Below are 18,216 nucleotides of genomic sequence, written 5' to 3' on the forward strand. Positions count from 1 at the left end.
CATACAAACATCAGATAGTGGCGCTTCATTTCCAGATCCGAATGAGTTAACTGAACCTTACAAAGTAGGTTCGAGAATTTGTACTATGGAACCACAAGAGGTCCGTGATCCAGAGCGAGCTGTGTCTACAGTCTGTGCTGCAACTCGTGCAATGACTTGTGAGCTTAACCCTTTTAAAACCACAGGGATCACCGGTTACACCGTGGCGCATATGTATTTCAAATTACTGTAAATCCTCGCTACTTCGTACAATTTTAATCATTCAAACTGCTCCTGAAAGCTGTGAAACGGGGCTTTCTGGTGCTATTACATGCATTACAGTAATGACTGAGTGCCGTGTGGGGAGAGGGAGGAAATGAGTGGAAATGAGTATTACAGTGCTAAAAGGGTTAAACAGTTTGCATTTTCATTGCCAGCTGATCTTTGTGTTTCTCGTTCAGAGTTGGTGAAAGCGCAAATCTCTGAAGGACTTGTATAACCTGGCTTTGCCCATGTCTCAGGTTGGAAAAGCCAAGTAGGGGTATTTTTTTCAGGATGACCTCTTGCTCAGGATGTGGGTTCCTCATGGAGAAGCATTCACTGGTGATCCTGTTGTGCAAATTGTACTGCCATCAAAATTTAGGATATCAGTTATTCAGACAGCTCATGATAATGTTGCAGGACATATGGGCGTAAAGAAAACTTATTTTCGGGTGCTTCAGCATTTTTTCTGTCCCCATTTAAAACATGTCTCATGTCACACTTGTCAGGTTACAGGTAAACCTAATCAAACTATAAAACCTGGTCCTTCATATCCAATACCTGCAGTGAGTCAGCCATTCGAGCATCTTATTATTGACTGCGTGGGCCCTCTGCCCCAATCAAAGTCAGGTTGCTCTTACATGTTGACGCTAATGTGTCAGTCAACCCGATATCCAGCTGGGTCATTCCATATGAAATAAACAGATTTTACGAAAATTTCCCACCTGAACCTCTAGGATTTTTCAAAATTTTTACATACTTATAGAACATTATATATGATGGAAAAATCCAAAATTGCAAGGCTTAATTGTAAAGAGTTCCAAAGTTATGACCATTTGAAGTAGGTAGGGGGTATCCTAAAATTGCAACCAAAATTAAGACATGAAATTTTCGGCTATTTTCGGGCTTCAATAACTTCTGAACAAAAAGAGCTAGAGGTACTTCAGTGGAAGCTGACAGACCCTCCACAGAACTTAATAACTTATGTCCATGGTTTCAGGCATAGATTCTATGATGCGGGAGAATTGGCAAAACAAAAACTGCAAGTCTCCCAGAAGAAAATGAAATTGTTGTTTGACCGTAAATTATTTTTCATCTGAAATTTTCAGGATCATTTCATAGGAATCCATAGTCCTAAGAAATGTGAAAATATTTACTTAAAACTTATAATTGCATGTTACACAGAATGACAAAGCTGAGATTTTATCCATCGCGAACTTCTAAAATGCTACTTTTGGCCACCTGTTACACAAAAACTAATCATCCTGTTCATTAGAAATTGTATGTGCTGTATCTTGGCTACCTAGGGAATGGATCTCTGTAAAATAAAGGTCCTATGTTATGTTATGTATGATATATGAACAGCTAAAAATCTAAAATATCTGTCCGACCTTCAGATTCAAAGGTCAATATCAGCATGTGGGATAGGTAGTATCACAAAATAAAAGACACCATGTGTGTTAAGTCCACCTCTCTTTCCCTCCAAAGGACGCGAGGACAACTCAGTTTTAAACTTCCAACACAAAACTTTATTTTCCTTCTAGTTGGTTGGTCAGAGTATTTCAATAGGTTGTAAACCTTTAAAGAAAGAAACAACATTCATAGCATCAAACACAGAACCAAAAAGTTTACATATTAGTCTCTTAATCATTTAAATCAACCAATCATACAGTGCAGTTAACATAAACTTGCACATAAAAAGCAAATAAACATTTCACCAACCATTGGCGTCTTTGGACTGAATCCATGAGTGGACTTGGCTCTTCTTTGTTCTTTCCTCGTGTCTCTCTTCTGAAGTGTGTTTGCCAGACTGGCTGAGCTTCCCCCAGTCCTTCCCAGGTGCTCTATATCAGTGATCACTGATCAGGTGTCAAGCTGTCAAGCACCAGGTGTCAGGTCCCTCCTTGCTGCTACCAGTGCATTCTGGGAAGTGTAGTTTTTTTTTTTTTTTTTTTTTTTTTTTTTTTTTAAAGGTCCCATGTCCTGAGATTCAGCTCAACACCTCCCACTTGACCTCCTGGTTTTTCCAAACTCAGCGAGGTCACAAGTCCTTTACACCTCTCATTGTTCTTCAGTGGGAAGTAGAATGACAAGGCGTCTGACATCTCTATGAAGAATTGTGGCTGGGATCTTCGTCTGAAGCCTCTTGGTTCTTGCACTTTTTTCCTTTGTGGGCCCTTTCTTGTCATTTGGCTTTGTGATGGGAACAGGATAGCTGGGAAAAGTCTTCACAAGCACATCTCTTACAATGCCTTTGCTGTCAGCATTAACACTGACCACTCTAGCCAGCTTGTACTGTCCTCTCAAGGCGTTTTGGTCAGCCAACCAGACCACATCTCCAACAGCAACGTTTCGATTTTCGGTGTGCCATTTGTTCCTTATGAACAGATTAGGGCCAGCCAATTGGCTCCACTTCCTCCAGAATTTGTTTACTTCCGCTTGGATACTTTGAAGTCTTTTGTAGGGGTAGCCTTCAAACTGGAAATCTCCAGGGTCTCCCTTTGGACTTGCACGTCCTAAAAGCAGAGAATTTGGTGTGATGTACTCTATACAGTCTTCTCTGCTTTGAGTTCTTGCATCAATGGGTCTCTCATTTGCAAGGTTGGCTGCCATGAAGAGGAACGTTTGGAATTCTCCCCATGAAAAAACGCCATCTCCACCAAGGTTGCTTAATGCCCGCTTCACTACTTTAACAGCTGCCTCTGCTGCACCATTCCTATGCGGGGAGTCTGCAGGGTGGATCTTCCAAGACCACTCTGTTCCATGTTTGGCAGCTGTGTCTTCAAGTTCATACTTGTTTAGTCGGTCAAGGAACTTGTGAAGCTGTTCCAGAGCAGGCTTGGCCCCTACAAAGTTAGTGCCTGGGTCTGACCAGAGTTTCCTTGGGTGTCCTCTCAGTGAAGTGAATCTTTGATAGGCTAGCAGGAATCCTTCTGATGACATGTCACTCACCACTTCAGTGTGTATGGCTCGGGAAGCCATGCAGCAGAAGACGATTCCCCATACTCTGAGTCTAGTTCTCTTCTTGACCTCATCTTTAACTTCATAAGGGCCAAACAGGTCCATGGTGGTGAATTCAAAAGGTGCAGCTGGGCCAGTTCGTTCCAGAGGCAGGTCAGCCATGATTTGTTGACACTGTTTTGCCTTATGTTTTCTGCAGACCACACAGCTGTCAACCGTTTTCTTAGCAAGTCTTCGGCCTTTTATCACCCAGGCTTTCTTCCTCATCCGGAGAAGAGTTCCTGCCACTCCCTCGTGGTTTGCTTTGTGGGATTCTTGTGCCAGCAATGTAGACACCCATGCTTCAAAGGGTAAAACTGGTACTGCCGTCTTATCTTCATTGAACATTTGAATTCTGCCTCCACAAACTAGCAGTCCAGAGTTTACATCCTTGTATACCGCTAATCTGCTTAGCGTTGTGTCAGGAAAAACTGCACCTTCTTGAGCTGCAAGGAAGATGTCATTGAGTGCATCTTCAAGTTCGCTGACAGTCAGCACAGCTTGCTTGGGTGATGTTTCCTCCCACTTTGACTGTTTTGGGGCCCGACACTTCCTCTTCAGCCACTGCTTGGCAGCTAGGCAAACCCAGGCGACGACTCTCACCAGTTTGGACAGGCTGCTGAATCTTCTTACTTCCACAGTATCTTTAACCCAGCCAGTGGGCTTCCTTCTTAGAAGAAGAGTTGGTTTTACCACAGGTTTTTCCTCTTGGGTTTCACTTTTTTGACTTTGAGTGGTTTGTAGGTCCTCCTTCTGCTGACGACTCCTTGCTTGAGCTCTTGTTAACGCACTTGAGAAAGCCTTCCTCTGAAGCTTGTTTACACTTTCCCTGGCATGAGCTGCGACCTCACCAGCTGATTTTATAGGCCACTCCTCCACAGGCCACTTCAGGAACTCTGGTCCATTTTGCCATATGGAATCCTCCTTCAAATCTTCAGGAGTGCCTCCTCTTGTTATGAGATCAGCTATGTTCATCTCTCCACGGACCCACCACCAGTCTTGCACTGGTCCAGCCTTCTGGATTTCACCCACTCTATTTGCAAAGAAGGTTTTGTACCCATAACTGTCTCTTTGAATGGCTCCTAAGACTGTTTGACTGTCAAGTAGATGGAACCATCTCTCGATCTTCATTCGAGCATGTTTTTCCACATACTTCCTGATCCTGGCAGCGAAGACAGCACCACAGATTTCAGCTTTTACAGCTTCTCCCTTCTGATCCAGAGGTGTCAGCTTGGCCTTTGATTCCACCAATCGAACTTCAGTGCCTTGACTTGTCTCCCATCTTATGTACATAACCGCTCCATAGGTTTTTTCACTTCCATCTGAGAATGTGATGCCCCAAGGTTTTCCTTTCCAGTCAGCTGGCGTGAGGCTTCTGTGGAATTTTACCTGTCCAAGCTGCACATATTCTTCAAAAAGCTGTATGGCTTCTTCTCTGAGACTGTTTGAAAGAGGTTGGTCCCAGGTTTCTTGGGTTAGCTTGCCACCCCTTCCCTCTTGGAATGCCTTTCTAACAAGAATTGCTCCCTTCTGTTTGGCAGGTGTAACTAAGCCAATTGGGTCATACAGTCCAGCCACTTGACTTAAGAGAGCCCTCCTAGTCAGTGGATTAGGTGTCTCAGTTCTCACCTCCTCTTTGAGAAGATTTTTTCCAATCCTCATCTTCTTCTTTCTTTTGGAAAAGTTAACTGAGGTTAACATGTAGAGCTTGTCTTCATCAATTTGGTAGCCAATGCCCAAAGCTTTGTTGTCTTCATCCCTCATTTGATTTGGAAGAATAAAGGTTCTATCTTGTTTCTTTGTTAGAGCCTCTGTCTCTATCCCTTGCCTCCCACTCTGCCCTGACCGGACCCATGGTTTGAGGAAGAAACCACCAGCCTTCAAGATCTCTTCAACATTTGCTGTGATTTTGTTGAGTTTGTTTAAGTCATTGTGGGAGGTTAAAAGGTCATCCACATAACTGTCCTCTTCAATGACTCTGCGTTCAACCTCCAAGTGAACAAAGTTGGGCAGGCTGGCTGTTTCCCTCATGGCCACCTGAGCAATGCAACCAGCCGGTCTGTCTCCTATATTGACTCTGGTAATTGCATATTCACTTATCTCTTCATCTGGGCTGGCCCTCCAGAGGAACCTGTGAAGATGCATCTCGCGATCCTCCAGCCATACAGAGTTGTACATCTTTTTGATGTCTCCTAGAGCTGCATGCATTCCTTCTCTGAACCTCAGCAAAACAGCTCTGATAGGGTTGAGGACGTCTGGTCCCTTCAGAAGAAGATCATTCATGCTCACGCCTTTGTACTTCTGGCTACTATTCCATACAATACGAACTGGTGTTGTCACTGAATGAGGGTTTGGTGCCACCAGGTGGCTTACATACCACACTGGTCCGTTCCACTGGTCCATGACTTCGTTGGTGAGTTGTATGGCCGCACCTCGTTCCACCATTTCATGGATCTGTGTAGCATATGCAACTTTCCAGTCTGGCTCCCTGCTCAGTTGCTTTTCCATCCTTAAGAAACAAGCTTGGACTGCACCTTTGTTATTTGGAAGAGAGGCTGGATCTACTGTCCAAGGATACTTTGCATCCCAGTGTGGAGATGGTGTGTGAGCATCTCCTTTTCTGTAGGTGAGGCCTCTTTTAATGACATCAAGCTCCATCTCCTCTGCCAGGGTCATTTCTTTTCCTCCTGGTGGACAGTTTCCACATCGGCATCCTCCACATCTTGGCTCACAAGCAGCGCCGATGCTGTCCCAGTGCCACCACTCAAGGAAGTTACGGTTACTGGAAGCTGTGAATTTGGTCTGAGCCATGTCCTCCTGCTGTAGCTGGGCTATGTCAGTCGAATGAATTCTGAGTTCTTGATATTTGACAGCTGCTGTCCTCATGGAGCGAGCAAAGTGTGTCTTGGACTCATATGCTGCCACCTCCACTTCTTCAAACAAGTCGGGATGCGCTCCACCCACTGTTTTCCCCAATGGACCCTCCCACAAGACGAGGTCTCCAATGACTTTCACTCTCTGGGGAGCGAGCCTTCCCTCTCGGTGGCTAATGAGAAGTTCAACCTCTTCTGGCCTTTCCAATTCTTCAAGTTTGACTTCTGGGAAGAATTTTTTCAATTGCTCAGGTTCAATTACTTGATGCACTCTGGCGATTTCATCCAAGCCGTAGCAGACCATTTCATGAGCTCTCTCTGTTCCTTTAGGAGTCTTGACTCTGACTTTGAGGAGATACCTTTGTGTGTTCACCTTCATGGTCATTCCACCAACTCCATGCACAACTAAGGTTATCTTCTCATTTCTTAACCTCAGTCTTTCAGCAGCCTTATGGGTGATGTAGTTTGTATCTGAAGCAAGGTCAATTAAAGTCCCAATTTTCTGCCCTGCATTTGCAGTGACTTGCATCAACATCATAATGACAGGAAGTTCAGCGAGCCCATTTCTCTGCAGTAGGTCAGACTGGCCTGAAGCATCGAATGTCCCCGTGGTCTTGTTGGTGTTGGTAAAAGCTTTCCTGCATCGATCTGCCATTTCTGGGGTAAGTTCAGACAAGATCTGCTTTTGTTCCTCCGTCAGTGTGCTTTCACCTTTGCTGTATTTTCCACTCCTTTCCTCTTCACCTCTTTTGACTTCTCCTTTTGGGCAGAGGAAGAAATGGTGGTCTGGGGCATCGCCTCCCCTTTTACAGTCTTTGTTTCTGCATAGGAAAGTGTCTCTGCAGTATCCATCTTCATCATGGCATCCAAGACATTTCCTGCATGCTCCCAGCTTTCTCAATACAGCTTTCTTTTCAGGTAGCTTAAGTCTTTTGAACTTTCTACAGAAGAAGATTTTGTTGTTGTGCCCACCATCACCGCAAACACCACATACCTCATCAAGTTTTTCCTTCTTTGTGGTTTTTGTTGAGGCAATCTTTCTCTCGTACTTCTTGTCAAAACGATCTGTCTTCTCCGTTTTCTCCACAGTCCTGAGCTGTTCGAGTCTCTCTAGTATTTCTTCTTGACTTTTCAGGAACTTCAAGAGCATGTCAAAGTGGTTGTCTGATGTGACGTTGTTTCTAGGTTCGACCATGAACATCAGCCAGTCTCTCTTAATAAAGTCAGGCAACTTACTTTCAATGGATTTAACTACCAGTGGGTTCTTTATGGCTCCAGAGTTTCCTAATTCTGTGAGATCTGCTAGGGCCTTCTCCACTGACTGTATGAGGTCAATGACCTTTCTTGGCTGGTTCCCCTTCACATGTGGCATCTTCTCCAGCTCTTCAAGGATTTCCACAGTGATGGTTAACTTGTTGCCATATCTGTTCTCCAGAACTCTGAACATGTCATTGGCAGTGGTATAGGTGGAAAGTCTGAGATCTTTTGAGATTTTGTCATCCACACTCTCCAAGAGTTGAATTTTCTTAACTTCAATTGAACCAGATGGCTCTCCCTGCTTTTGCAGGCTTTCCCAGTCTTTCCTCCATCTGTGATATTCTCTCTTGTTTCCATTGAAGATAGGTAGAGTGATTGGCTGGATTCTCACCATTGGTGTGGGCGTTGCCAGTTGGGGTGGTAGTTTCACTCCTGTGAGTTTTTCATCCCTCATCCGAGCAGTGGCAAAGTCAGCTTTCCTTAATTCAAGGCTGTAATAGGATGCTCTCACATCCTTGACTCTTCCATCCAGTTCATCCTTTAATTCCGCAGGGATCCATCTCTCCCATGTTGACATTGCTGAGATGGCCTCCTTCACTCTTTTGTCCAAGAGAATGAGGTGCACTTCATAGCCCTCCAAATTGCTGCTTTCCACAGTTACACCAGCCGCTCTATCAGCGGCTTTTTCTGCTTCCAGGATTGCCACATCAAGTTCACTCTTCCCGTACCTTGACCACAGGTTTGTTTGAACAATGTCTCTTATTTCTGCTAACTTTGTTTCACCTTCTTTTACAGATCTGTCAATATCGGCCTCTTGCTGTTCATCAAGATCTGCTTCCTCATTCTCAGTCTTAATGTCAGCCTCCAGTCCAATCCGGTAATCATCATTGGCATTGAGCATCTTTCTGAAACAGTCTGAAAGTTTAGTGAATTCCTCCTTTAATTCCACTTGAAGCATGCTGCTTGCTCCTCTTGAAATGAAGTTGGCTTGTCTGGTGAAGCTGCTTTTTGCAGTGGTCCTCTCTTTTTTGAGCTCCTTGACCGACTTCCCCAGGACATCTTCCGCCATCTTGACTTCCTCTGCGTCAACAGCTTATTTCTGGTTCTGAAGCCGTTTATCCTCAGGGCCAGGCTGCTCCGCGTGGTTTACAACTGTTAAGTCCACCTCTCTTTCCCTCCAAAGGACGCGAGGACAACTCAGTTTTAAACTTCCAACACAAAACTTTATTTTCCTTCTAGTTGGTTGGTCAGAGTATTTCAATAGGTTGTAAACCTTTAAAGAAAGAAACAACATTCATAGCATCAAACACAGAACCAAAAAGTTTACATATTAGTCTCTTAATCATTTAAATCAACCAATCATACAGTGCAGTTAACATAAACTTGCACATAAAAAGCAAATAAACATTTCACCAACCATTGGCGTCTTTGGACTGAATCCATGAGTGGACTTGGCTCTTCTTTGTTCTTTCCTCGTGTCTCTCTTCTGAAGTGTGTTTGCCAGACTGGCTGAGCTTCCCCCAGTCCTTCCCAGGTGCTCTATATCAGTGATCACTGATCAGGTGTCAAGCTGTCAAGCACCAGGTGTCAGGTCCCTCCTTGCTGCTACCAGTGCATTCTGGGAAGTGTAGTTTTTTTTTTTTTTTTTTTTTTTTTTTTTTTTTTTTTAAAGGTCCCATGTCCTGAGATTCAGCTCAACAATGTGAAAGTACAGGAATTGCCCTAAATTTTGACACCAAGCACAACTTGCTTCTATAAATCCTTCTATGTTAAATGTTCAAATTAAATATGTACGTTTTCACCCCATATTTTAGCCATATATAACAGAAAATTTAGTGATTTTCAAGCATTTAAAATTGTTACTGCATGCTTACTGCACAGAGTTGAAGGCAGACTGGGAGAAGGGTTTGCTGTGGCTATTGTTGGCAGCTCGGGAGGTTATTCAAAAAAGTACAGGATTTAGTCCTAATCAGTGTTGTATAGTAACAAAGTAATAATACTTAAGTACAGTACTTAAGTATAATTTGGCAGTACTTGTACTTTACTTGAGTTATTTTTTTCTTCATGACTTTTTACTTTTACCCCACTACATTTCTGAATTAAAAAATATACTTTTACTCCACTACATTTTCAAGAAGCCACTTCGTTACTGCTACTTTTACTTAAGTACTTTTCTAACAGGTTTGAGTAAAATAATGACCAGTTTAGCGCTGTGCTCCATCACTGGGCCACGAGCCCGCTAGTGAGACCAAAGTGAGACCTGTGCTGCGTTCAAGTGAAGCCAATTTAGTAGAAAATACGACTTTCCCAGCGCACAGGACTGAATGTGGTGTGGTATTTACCACTGGGAAACGGAGAGATTTGTTGATGCTTTAGTTGCCAAATTGATGTAATAATTGACCTTTCAAAATGAAGGATAGAGGCGAAAGATTTTTAAATAATCAGAAAAATCAAGTGTTTTCCAGGTAAAAAAAAAAGTAAATAAATAAAACAAAACGCCTTTTCATATTATTTTACAATTTTATTTACATTTTTATTATTTTTTTGACGTGACTGTGAAGTTTCAATAACTGTTCATTTGGATTATATTTTTCCTTGCACATCTTCTATAAGATTATTGAATAAGTCAAAAAAAGATTTTACCTTTTCTTCTGCTTATAAGAGTTTAAATAAAGTGCACTACAATCGTTTTTTTCCCTTTCTCCCTCAACAAAATTACATGAACCAGACACCCTCATATTTACGAGTTCCCAAGGGGAAGACTCCTCTTTACCAGAGAACATGAACGCAGCACTAGCCTGCCTGCCTGGACATAGCTTGGACCCGCCAACTGAGCATTTAGCGCTTGGCTTGCACATGCTCACAATGGCTGAAAACGAGACATCGCAGTGATGAAGAAATCCCTTCATTGGATAAAGACGCTGGACACCCATGGCCTTATCTTCACTCCCTCTTTGATTGTGTTGGGGTCAAGTCAGATTCTTTCCGCATGAAGTGTCTGCTTTGCACTCCAAAGCTAGTTGAAATAATGGCTTACAAAAATTCCCCGTCAAATCTACGGAAGCACGTGAAGGTAAGGGCAAACATATTTGGTTATATTAGCTTAGTTAACAATATTTTTAGCATGACGGTGTTATACTGCTATCTTTAGATAATAGTCTTGATTAAGTTAGCTTCACTCTTGGCACATCAACTAGCTAACATTAACAAGCTAACAAGACGGCCTATTTGCATTAGCCAAAAATTAGAAATAAAACACTTCATTTCGTCATTTCACTTGTAGCTCGATTCTCACAATGTTCGCTGTAGCTACTGGTGATTATGAGTAACGCTACAGCGGTGCACTTTTGTCATTATCTGGTTCAAATTGTTAGCCGTGTGCTTTAGCAACGTTTCATGTTTATACCTTGACCTGACTGTTGTTCAAGTCAAAATTTGACACGCCATTCTTATAAGTAGATGTGAATGGGTCTAAGATCAGCGTATTAGAAAATAAAACAAAAAAGACTGAGCTAAATGGATAAAGCTGCATTAGTTTTAAGCTACAAACAAATGTTCACAACCCCAATTTATACCTGCAGTGCACACATAAAATGTATAAAGGGGTTATTTTACTAGTTCCATTATTAGAGATCTTATTGAATTATTATTTGTGGAAATTGAGGTTTTGAGATCGGAAAAGCATCTGATGTTTTAATTTAAAGGTTTCTTAATCAGTCTCCCTTGATGTCATTACAGTGCATTTATTTGGGACTGGGAGTAGATTTTTTTTTTCTTATTTTAATTTTTGCATTAACAACTTGTAACATGAAATGTTTTATTAATAATCTGTTTCAGAGGATGCATCCAGAAAGCCTTGCCAAGTACTCTGCCCTGACATCTGTTAAAAGAAAGCGAGCCGCTGAGACATCTACGCAGGTGCAGTCAACACTGCGAAACCAGTGGAGCATCTTTCCTCAGGGTTCCTTGGACAAAGCGGTCATGAAGTACATCATTACTGGACTGCAGCCCTTCTCTCTTATTGAACAGGAATCTTTCAAGATATTTGTGAAAGACTTGATTCCGAATTCTAGGTACAAATGTTAAAATTTTGCTTTTATATGAAAATCAACAAGATAATTGTGCTTTTAAGGTTGTCAGTCACCTGTTTTGTTGACATATCTAAATGCAGGCTGATGACCCGCGTGAAGCTTAGAGCCATGACCATCGAAGCCGCAACAAAGATGAAGAAGGCCTTGACGGACAAGATGTGTGAGGTTGCACACATCGCAACCACCACAGACTGTTGGACAGTTAGGAGGCGTGGCTTCATTGGGGTTACTGCACACTGGATAAATGAAGATCTAAATAGGTGGGCATTTTTGTCATCCCATGTCTTATAAGGTTTAACCTGGACACTCATTTCTGTATCATGTCTATATTAATTGTAACCCTGGTTTTCATAATTTGTAATTAGTCAGCTGAACAAAGAAGAATAAAAATAAACACACCTCAAATCTCCTTTCTCAACAGATGCTCAGTGGCCCTCGCCTGCCGACAGCTCAAAGGCTCTCACACCTTTGACCAGATAGCCGCTGCTCTCAACGATATCCACACGGAGTATGATATTCGTGAGAAGATAGTGAGAACCACCACGGACAGTGGTTCAAACTTCATAAAAGCCTTCAAAGTGTATGCAGAAGAGTCTGAGAGCGCATCTGAGAGTGAAGAACAGGATGATCATACAGATGAAGAGAGTGGAGATGACGTTGAAGTGGAGAATGTGGATGTAGCGGATCTTCTCTCGCAAGATGATGGGATGGAGTTTCAACTTCCAAGGCACCAGCGATGTGCCTGTCACCTAATCAATTGGATCGTAATGGCTGATGCCCTGAAAGCAAGGTGGAACGACACTTACAAGAAAGTTTACCGATCAGCTTTTTCAAAGTGTCATGCACTGTGAAACAAGTGCGGAAGATCCACTCTTGCAGCTGAAGCTGTAGAGGATGCTTGCTCACTCCAGCTTCTACGTCCAAATACCACAAGGTAGGTTGAAAGTTGAAACATTTACCTATTTACACTTGCAGTGATAAATATGATTTAAAAAAAAAAAAAACTGAGCTTGAAATACTGCAAACATTGCCATAAACGTGTACATGTTACTGTACTTTTTTTCTTTCTTTTTTTAGCTTATTATACCAAGGACAATGCATGTTCTTGGGCTTCAAAAGGCACTATGTAAAAAAAAAAAAACAAAATAAAACTTTTTCTTCTCTACTACCAGATGGAACTCGCTCTTCCTCGCTGTCGAAAGGCTGCTAAGAATCCTCAAAGACAAAGGAGAGGTGACCATCAGAAATCTTTGCAATGACTTCAAAGTTTCAATGTAAGTAAATACTTTCTGTTGTCAAATTGTTGGTTTTGGGCAGAAATCCTATCTCGGGAGTTAAGTGGGTTGAGGTTTCAATTAGAATATCCTAGATAAATAACAGACTGCCATGGATATGCATGGTTAATCAGCTAAAATACTTTTTGTCTTACAGGTTCAACCCGGCAGAACTGGCATTTTTGGGCGAGTATGCCATTGTGATGACTCCAGTTGCCCAAGCAACAAACATCCTCCAAGCAGAAACCAACGCCCAGATGGGGTGGCTACTACCCACAATCACGTTGCTGTCCGTTAAATTGGACAGAGTAAAGTTGCAGCTGAAATACTGCAGGCCTCTTGTGGATGCACTGCAAGTGGGTTAAAAATGCATATATTTTTAAAATTTCTTTTTTACTGTACAAAATAGTTTGTCATATTTATAGATAAATTTGGAAGTACAAAATAAACGCAGCAGCCACTTTTAAAAGTACTAACGTAACAACTATACTATTTTTTTATCTATATTTTTTATGTTAGTACCAACTATACGTCAAAAAGTATAGTTAATGACCTTTTTGTCATAACTATACAAAGTTAATTCTGTCTACAATTTCTATTCCAACAGGAAGGTATAAAGACTCGGTTGGCAATGGCCAAAAGATGGCAAAAGATCCTGAGCTGATTGCGGCAGCAATCCTTCTGCCCAAGTTTCGGACCACATGGACAAAGGAGGAAGCTACCATCAAAATGGGTGAGGCAATTAAATAGCATCCAATTCTGGCTGGCAAAAAATTAAGTATTTTTACTTAATTGTCTTTGTCTGATATAGAGATTGAGATTTTGAACTTTTTTATTCTGAATTTAAGGAATGGACTACATCAAACAGCACATTGAGCAGTCTTCTCCAAGTGAGCAGTCAAGGTCCTCTTCATCGGATGATGAAGACTTCTTCTCACCTCTGCAATCATCTCACTCACAAGAGAGTTCCAAACAGCTTGATGCCTATCTGACCTGTTCAGCGGATCACATGACTGTGCTGAAATCTTACCCAGCTGTCTGCGCACTGTCTGTCAAGTTGAACACCCCTCTTCCAGCCTCCGCAGCATGTGAAAGGCTGTTCAGCATTGCAGGACTCGTCTTTGCCCCAAGAAGGGCAAGACTGAATAGCAAGAACTTTGAAAATCAGCTTCTTCTAAGGATGAACCGCAAATTTTTGAATTGGTGACAGTTTTTTGTTGACGCCAGCACAGGGCTGGCCCCTAGTGGTGTGAACTTGTTCCATTGTTCAAACCAGACTCACCAAACTCATTGTTTAAATGATGGGCTCAATATTCTTGCAGGAAATCTCAGACTGTACAAATTTATGAAAATGAAGTTAAAGTTTGTCAGTTATGTTGCATCTCTTTGCACAATTTTATTTTGTTTGCACAAGGTGGCATTTATTTCCACAAGTTACTTGAATAAACCAAACATTTTTGAAAAAGTTTCCTTAATACTTAGATTAAAATCATAATTATCCAAAATGGGTGAAAAAAAAAAAAGGAGCTTTTCTCTTTTGGTCATATCGCCCAGCCCTATTCATTGTGCTATTCTGCCCAAATTGTTTGGCTGTAATTTGCCTCAGTAAAAATATTTTATATTTTGTACTTTGACTTTCACTTTTACTTTTACTCAGAGTAAATTTACTTGAGTACTTTTGATACTTGAGTAGAAAAAGTATGCTGTACTTTTTTACTTTTACTGAAGTAAAATTCTCATTGGAGACTTTGTACTTTGACTTGAGTCCTTTTATAGTTGGGTAACTATACTTCCACTCAAGTAGATTTTTTCAGTACTCTGTACAGTACAACACTGGTCCTAATGAACTCGTTTTTGCTCATACTGTTCGTGGTCCTTTGTCTGTGGTGTGTGATCAGTGGAAGCTGACAGACCCTCCACAGAACTTGACAACTGATGTCCATGGTTTCAGGCATAGACTCTATGAGGCGGGAGAATTGGCAAAACAAAAACTGGAAGTGTCCCAGAAGAAAATGAAATGGTTGTTCGACCGTAAAGCAGAGAGGTGTGAATTTAGTGCTTGTCACCAGGTTTTAGTTCTTTTGCCGCTTGTTGAGTCTCCTTTTCAGGCAAAATTTGTAGCTCCCTGTAATGTGCTGCGTAAGGTTTCAGAACACAATTATCTGATCGAAATGCCAAGCAAAAAGTCGACTGAAATTTGTCATGTAAATCTGCTCAAACCTTATTATGCTCGTGTCCCAAAAGGTGAGACGGCCCAAAATTGTCCAGTTCTGCTTGCCAATACCTCCATGGCAGCACTTGATGAAGATGAGACAATGTCTGGAGGGCTGTTACAACCCAGACTTAAAAATTCAGAAACTTTAGCCAAGTTAGATACACTTCTGGGACATTTGGATGAGGATAAACGGGAGAAGTTGATTAAACTTACTCAAAGTTACCCAAGTTTGTTTTCAGATACTCCAACATGTACTGATTTAATAGAACATGCCGTGGATGTGGGGGATGCCAAGTCATTCACTCAGCCGTTCTACTGAGTCTCTCCCAAAAAATGCAAAATTTTAGACTCAGAAGTATCCTACATGTTGGAACATGGCATTGCTGAGCCCTCTTCTTCTAGCTGGGCTTTTCCCTGTCTCTTGATTAGTAAACCTGATTCCCCCCATAGACCCTGCACTGATTTTCGAAAAGTCAATGCAGTAACAAAACCTGATTCCTTTCCTCTTCTGAGGGTGGAAGATTGGTTGACCAGGTGGGAGCAGCCAAATATGTCAGCAAGTTTGATCTTCTTAAGGGCTACTGGCAGGTTCCCCTTTCTGAAAGAGCCAGGGAAATTTGTGTTTTTGTGCCTCAGTCAGGTTTATACTCTTACACCGTCATGCCATTTGGGCGGCGAAATGCCCCTGCCATGTTTCAGAGGCTAATGAATAAAGTTGTGTGTGGGCTGGAGGGCTGTGCGGTCTACTTGGATGATGTGGTTGTATATAGTGGCACGTGGGAAGAACATCTTAGCAGGGTACAGGCTCTGTTTGACCGACTGGTTTGGGCTCACTTAACTATCAACCTTTGCAAAAGCCACAGTAACTTATTTGGGCAAGGTTGTAGGACAGGGGGAGGTTCGTCCCATTCATGCAAAGGTTTGCAATACAGGCATTTCCTTTTCCATCCACTAAGAGGGAGTTGTTGCGTTTCCTTGGGATGGCGGGTTACTATTGAGGCTTTTGTGAAAATTTTGCTTCTGTAGTGGCTCCACTGACTGAGTTGTTGAAAGCTGACGTTCAGTATGTTTGGTCTCCACTTTGTCAGCAGGCTTCTGACCAAGTAAAGGGCATGCTGTCTTCAGCTCCAGTGCTTGCTGCTCCTGGATTGGACTTGCCATTCAAGTTGCAAGTTGATGCAAGTGATTCTGGGGCTGGGGCAATTTTGTTACAGACTGATGAAAAGGGAGTTGAAAGGCCAGTCAGCTTCTTCTCTAGAAAGTTTAAAGTGTACCAGAGACACTATTTGGTCATAGAGAAGGAAGCACTTGCGCTTATTTGGGCCCTTTCAACACGTCGATGTTTATGTTGGGTCACTGACCATAACCCATTAACTTTTTTGCATTCACTGCAAAATCCCAATCAGAGACTGATGCGCTGGGCTTTATTTCTGCAACCTTATCGTTTGGATATACGACGTGTAAAAGGCCAGGAAAATGTAGTTGCAGATGCCTTGTCTCGTACGCCTTGGTCTTAGGATGTCTTTTGTTCAGAGTTGCAGGGTTGCCTGTCCTTCCATGAGTCTTTCTTCTTTGCCAGTTTTGATGTACTCTTAAATATGCTTTCTAAGGATCCAAGAATTGCTGAGTCATTAGGATTGGGGGAGGGGGGAGGCAGGCAGGCGATTGAAAACTGAAAAATTGAAAAGGGTGGTAGATTATATAGGGTTGGTTACCAAATGGAATTAATTGCTCGTTATATGGATATGATTTGGATGATTTGTTTTGTATCTAATGTTTTTGTTCCAGGGTCTAAGGTGGGACCTCAGTCTTAAGGAGGGGGATGTGACAGCTCCTAGGCCTCAGGACCTGTTCCTGTTTAGCTGGTTGCTAGGGAGCTGGGAGCGTGGCTCACTGACCTTGATGGCTGACACCTGGGTTGACTACTCACCTCTATATATACTGGTGTTTTAGCTGGCAATCTTTCTCGTCATCTACTTCTTCTTGGGTACCCTGCGGTCTGGTTTGGTTGACTTATTTTGTTTTCTCACACACATGATCTCACATCCATTCAGTACACACATTATGATGAACTGACAGCACATTTAACTCAGTTTCTTTAATAAATTCCATTTAACTTCAATTTGATGTGTGATCTCCACCTTTTGTCCTTCCTCTGAGCCAGGTTGTGACACTATTCTGGTTTGTGTAACGTTTGCTACATACTTCCGTATGTGTTCTTTCATAGTTTTGATGTCTTCAGTATTAATATACAATGTAGAAAATAATGATAATAAATAAAAACCACTGAATGAGAAGGTGTGTCCAAACTTTTGACTGGCACTGTACATCTATAGGATATTACTGGTCTACAGTGTGCCTCTGATTCTTTACTTTTATGTTTTACTACATCTACCTTGGTTTAGTAAGAGTTGCTATGGGTTGCTGTAAAAACATCTCTGCACATTTCATCCCTGATATTTAGATCAGAGCATTTTATAGACTAAACTTGAATAAATGGGACCATAATGAGAAGATCATCTTCACGAAAAGAGAACCTACCTCTTAGAATCTGATAAAGAAAAACTTTGGCGTGGTCTGAGCTCAGAGGCTGTGGTGATACGATGATCTTATGGAGGTCACTTTGCATCAGTTCAGTCACCACATAGCTGACAATGGGAAATTAAGGTTAAAACACAAACTCATCCATGAACAAAAAAAACCAAACAGTAAATCTCACCCATAATGGCTAGAAGACAGTGTTGCTATGCTGAATCATTAAGCCTAAATATTAAGATTACTCCGATGTCTACAAAGTTGCTAAATGACATTAATACTGATGACTCTTATGCCATTATGTGTTATACTTCTGCACTTGGAACTTGCTAAAAATATACAAAATATAAACTGACATGTTTGCAACAGCAATATGTTGCTTTGGGACCAAAAAAACAGCACAAGACCAGGCTATGATTTTGCAATATGTCAACACCTGCCTTCACAACTTGTGGACATTTACATAGTCCGGTTTTCTATGTAGCCTTGAGGCCACATTCTTGTTTTTGTTTTGTTTATGCTCTCTACATTTCTTCAATATAAAACAGAAAACAAACAACAAGCTGTAGCCACTGTGGTGGCACAAAAATTGCAGTTGCAGTTTTGCTCATGGTCAATGCCTCCATGCCATTTTCAGATTGGATGGGAGCGTTTATAGCTATACATCCTTGCAACAGCAGTTACGTTGTGGGAATTTTGTCTCTAGTTCACTTATCAATGGACACAACTAA

The 18,216-nt window shown here is 41.8% G+C and overlaps 2 protein-coding genes and 1 long non-coding RNA gene across 4 annotated transcripts in view; 1 reads left to right on the forward strand and 2 right to left on the reverse strand.

Moving 5' to 3' along the window:
• nlk2 (nemo-like kinase, type 2) overlaps positions 1 to 18,216 on the reverse strand; it is a 73,204-nt gene that overhangs the window by 20,306 nt on the left and 34,682 nt on the right. The window contains exon 4 of the mRNA XM_023266167.3: positions 17,492 to 17,598. Coding sequence (XP_023121935.1) covers positions 17,492 to 17,598 — 107 coding nt within the window. The remainder of the gene's footprint in view (positions 1 to 17,491; positions 17,599 to 18,216) is intronic.
• Positions 1,747 to 11,114, reverse strand: LOC129349321 (uncharacterized). Of its 2 annotated transcripts, none has more exons than XR_008602287.1 (2): positions 1,963 to 11,114; positions 1,747 to 1,818 (listed from the first exon to the last, which is right to left on the reverse strand). XR_008602287.1 is itself a non-coding variant. In XM_055012292.1 (2 exons), the coding sequence occupies exon 2, from the start codon at positions 8,437 to 8,439 to the stop codon at positions 2,302 to 2,304; it is 6,138 nt and encodes a 2,045-aa protein (XP_054868267.1). In that variant the 5' UTR covers positions 8,440 to 8,643; positions 8,788 to 11,114; the 3' UTR covers positions 1,747 to 2,301. The 2 variants fall into 2 exon arrangements, 1 of the variants encoding a protein (XP_054868267.1); XM_055012292.1 differs by having other exon boundaries at positions 1,747 to 8,643; positions 8,788 to 11,114.
• On the forward strand, positions 12,269 to 13,047 carry LOC118470019 (uncharacterized). Its single transcript, XR_004847018.2, has 3 exons — positions 12,269 to 12,395; positions 12,634 to 12,735; positions 12,893 to 13,047. It is a non-coding gene; the product is annotated as an uncharacterized LOC118470019 (long non-coding RNA).

This window comes from Amphiprion ocellaris, chromosome 7, assembly GCF_022539595.1.
Source record: "Amphiprion ocellaris isolate individual 3 ecotype Okinawa chromosome 7, ASM2253959v1, whole genome shotgun sequence".
Lineage (NCBI taxonomy): Eukaryota > Metazoa > Chordata > Actinopteri > Pomacentridae > Amphiprion > Amphiprion ocellaris.

Excerpts from the sequence above, each read along its gene's own strand:
- LOC129349321 (XM_055012292.1), bottom strand. The coding sequence starts at position 8,439 with ATGGCGGAAGATGTCCTGGGGAAGTCGGTCAAGGAGCTCAAAAAAGAG.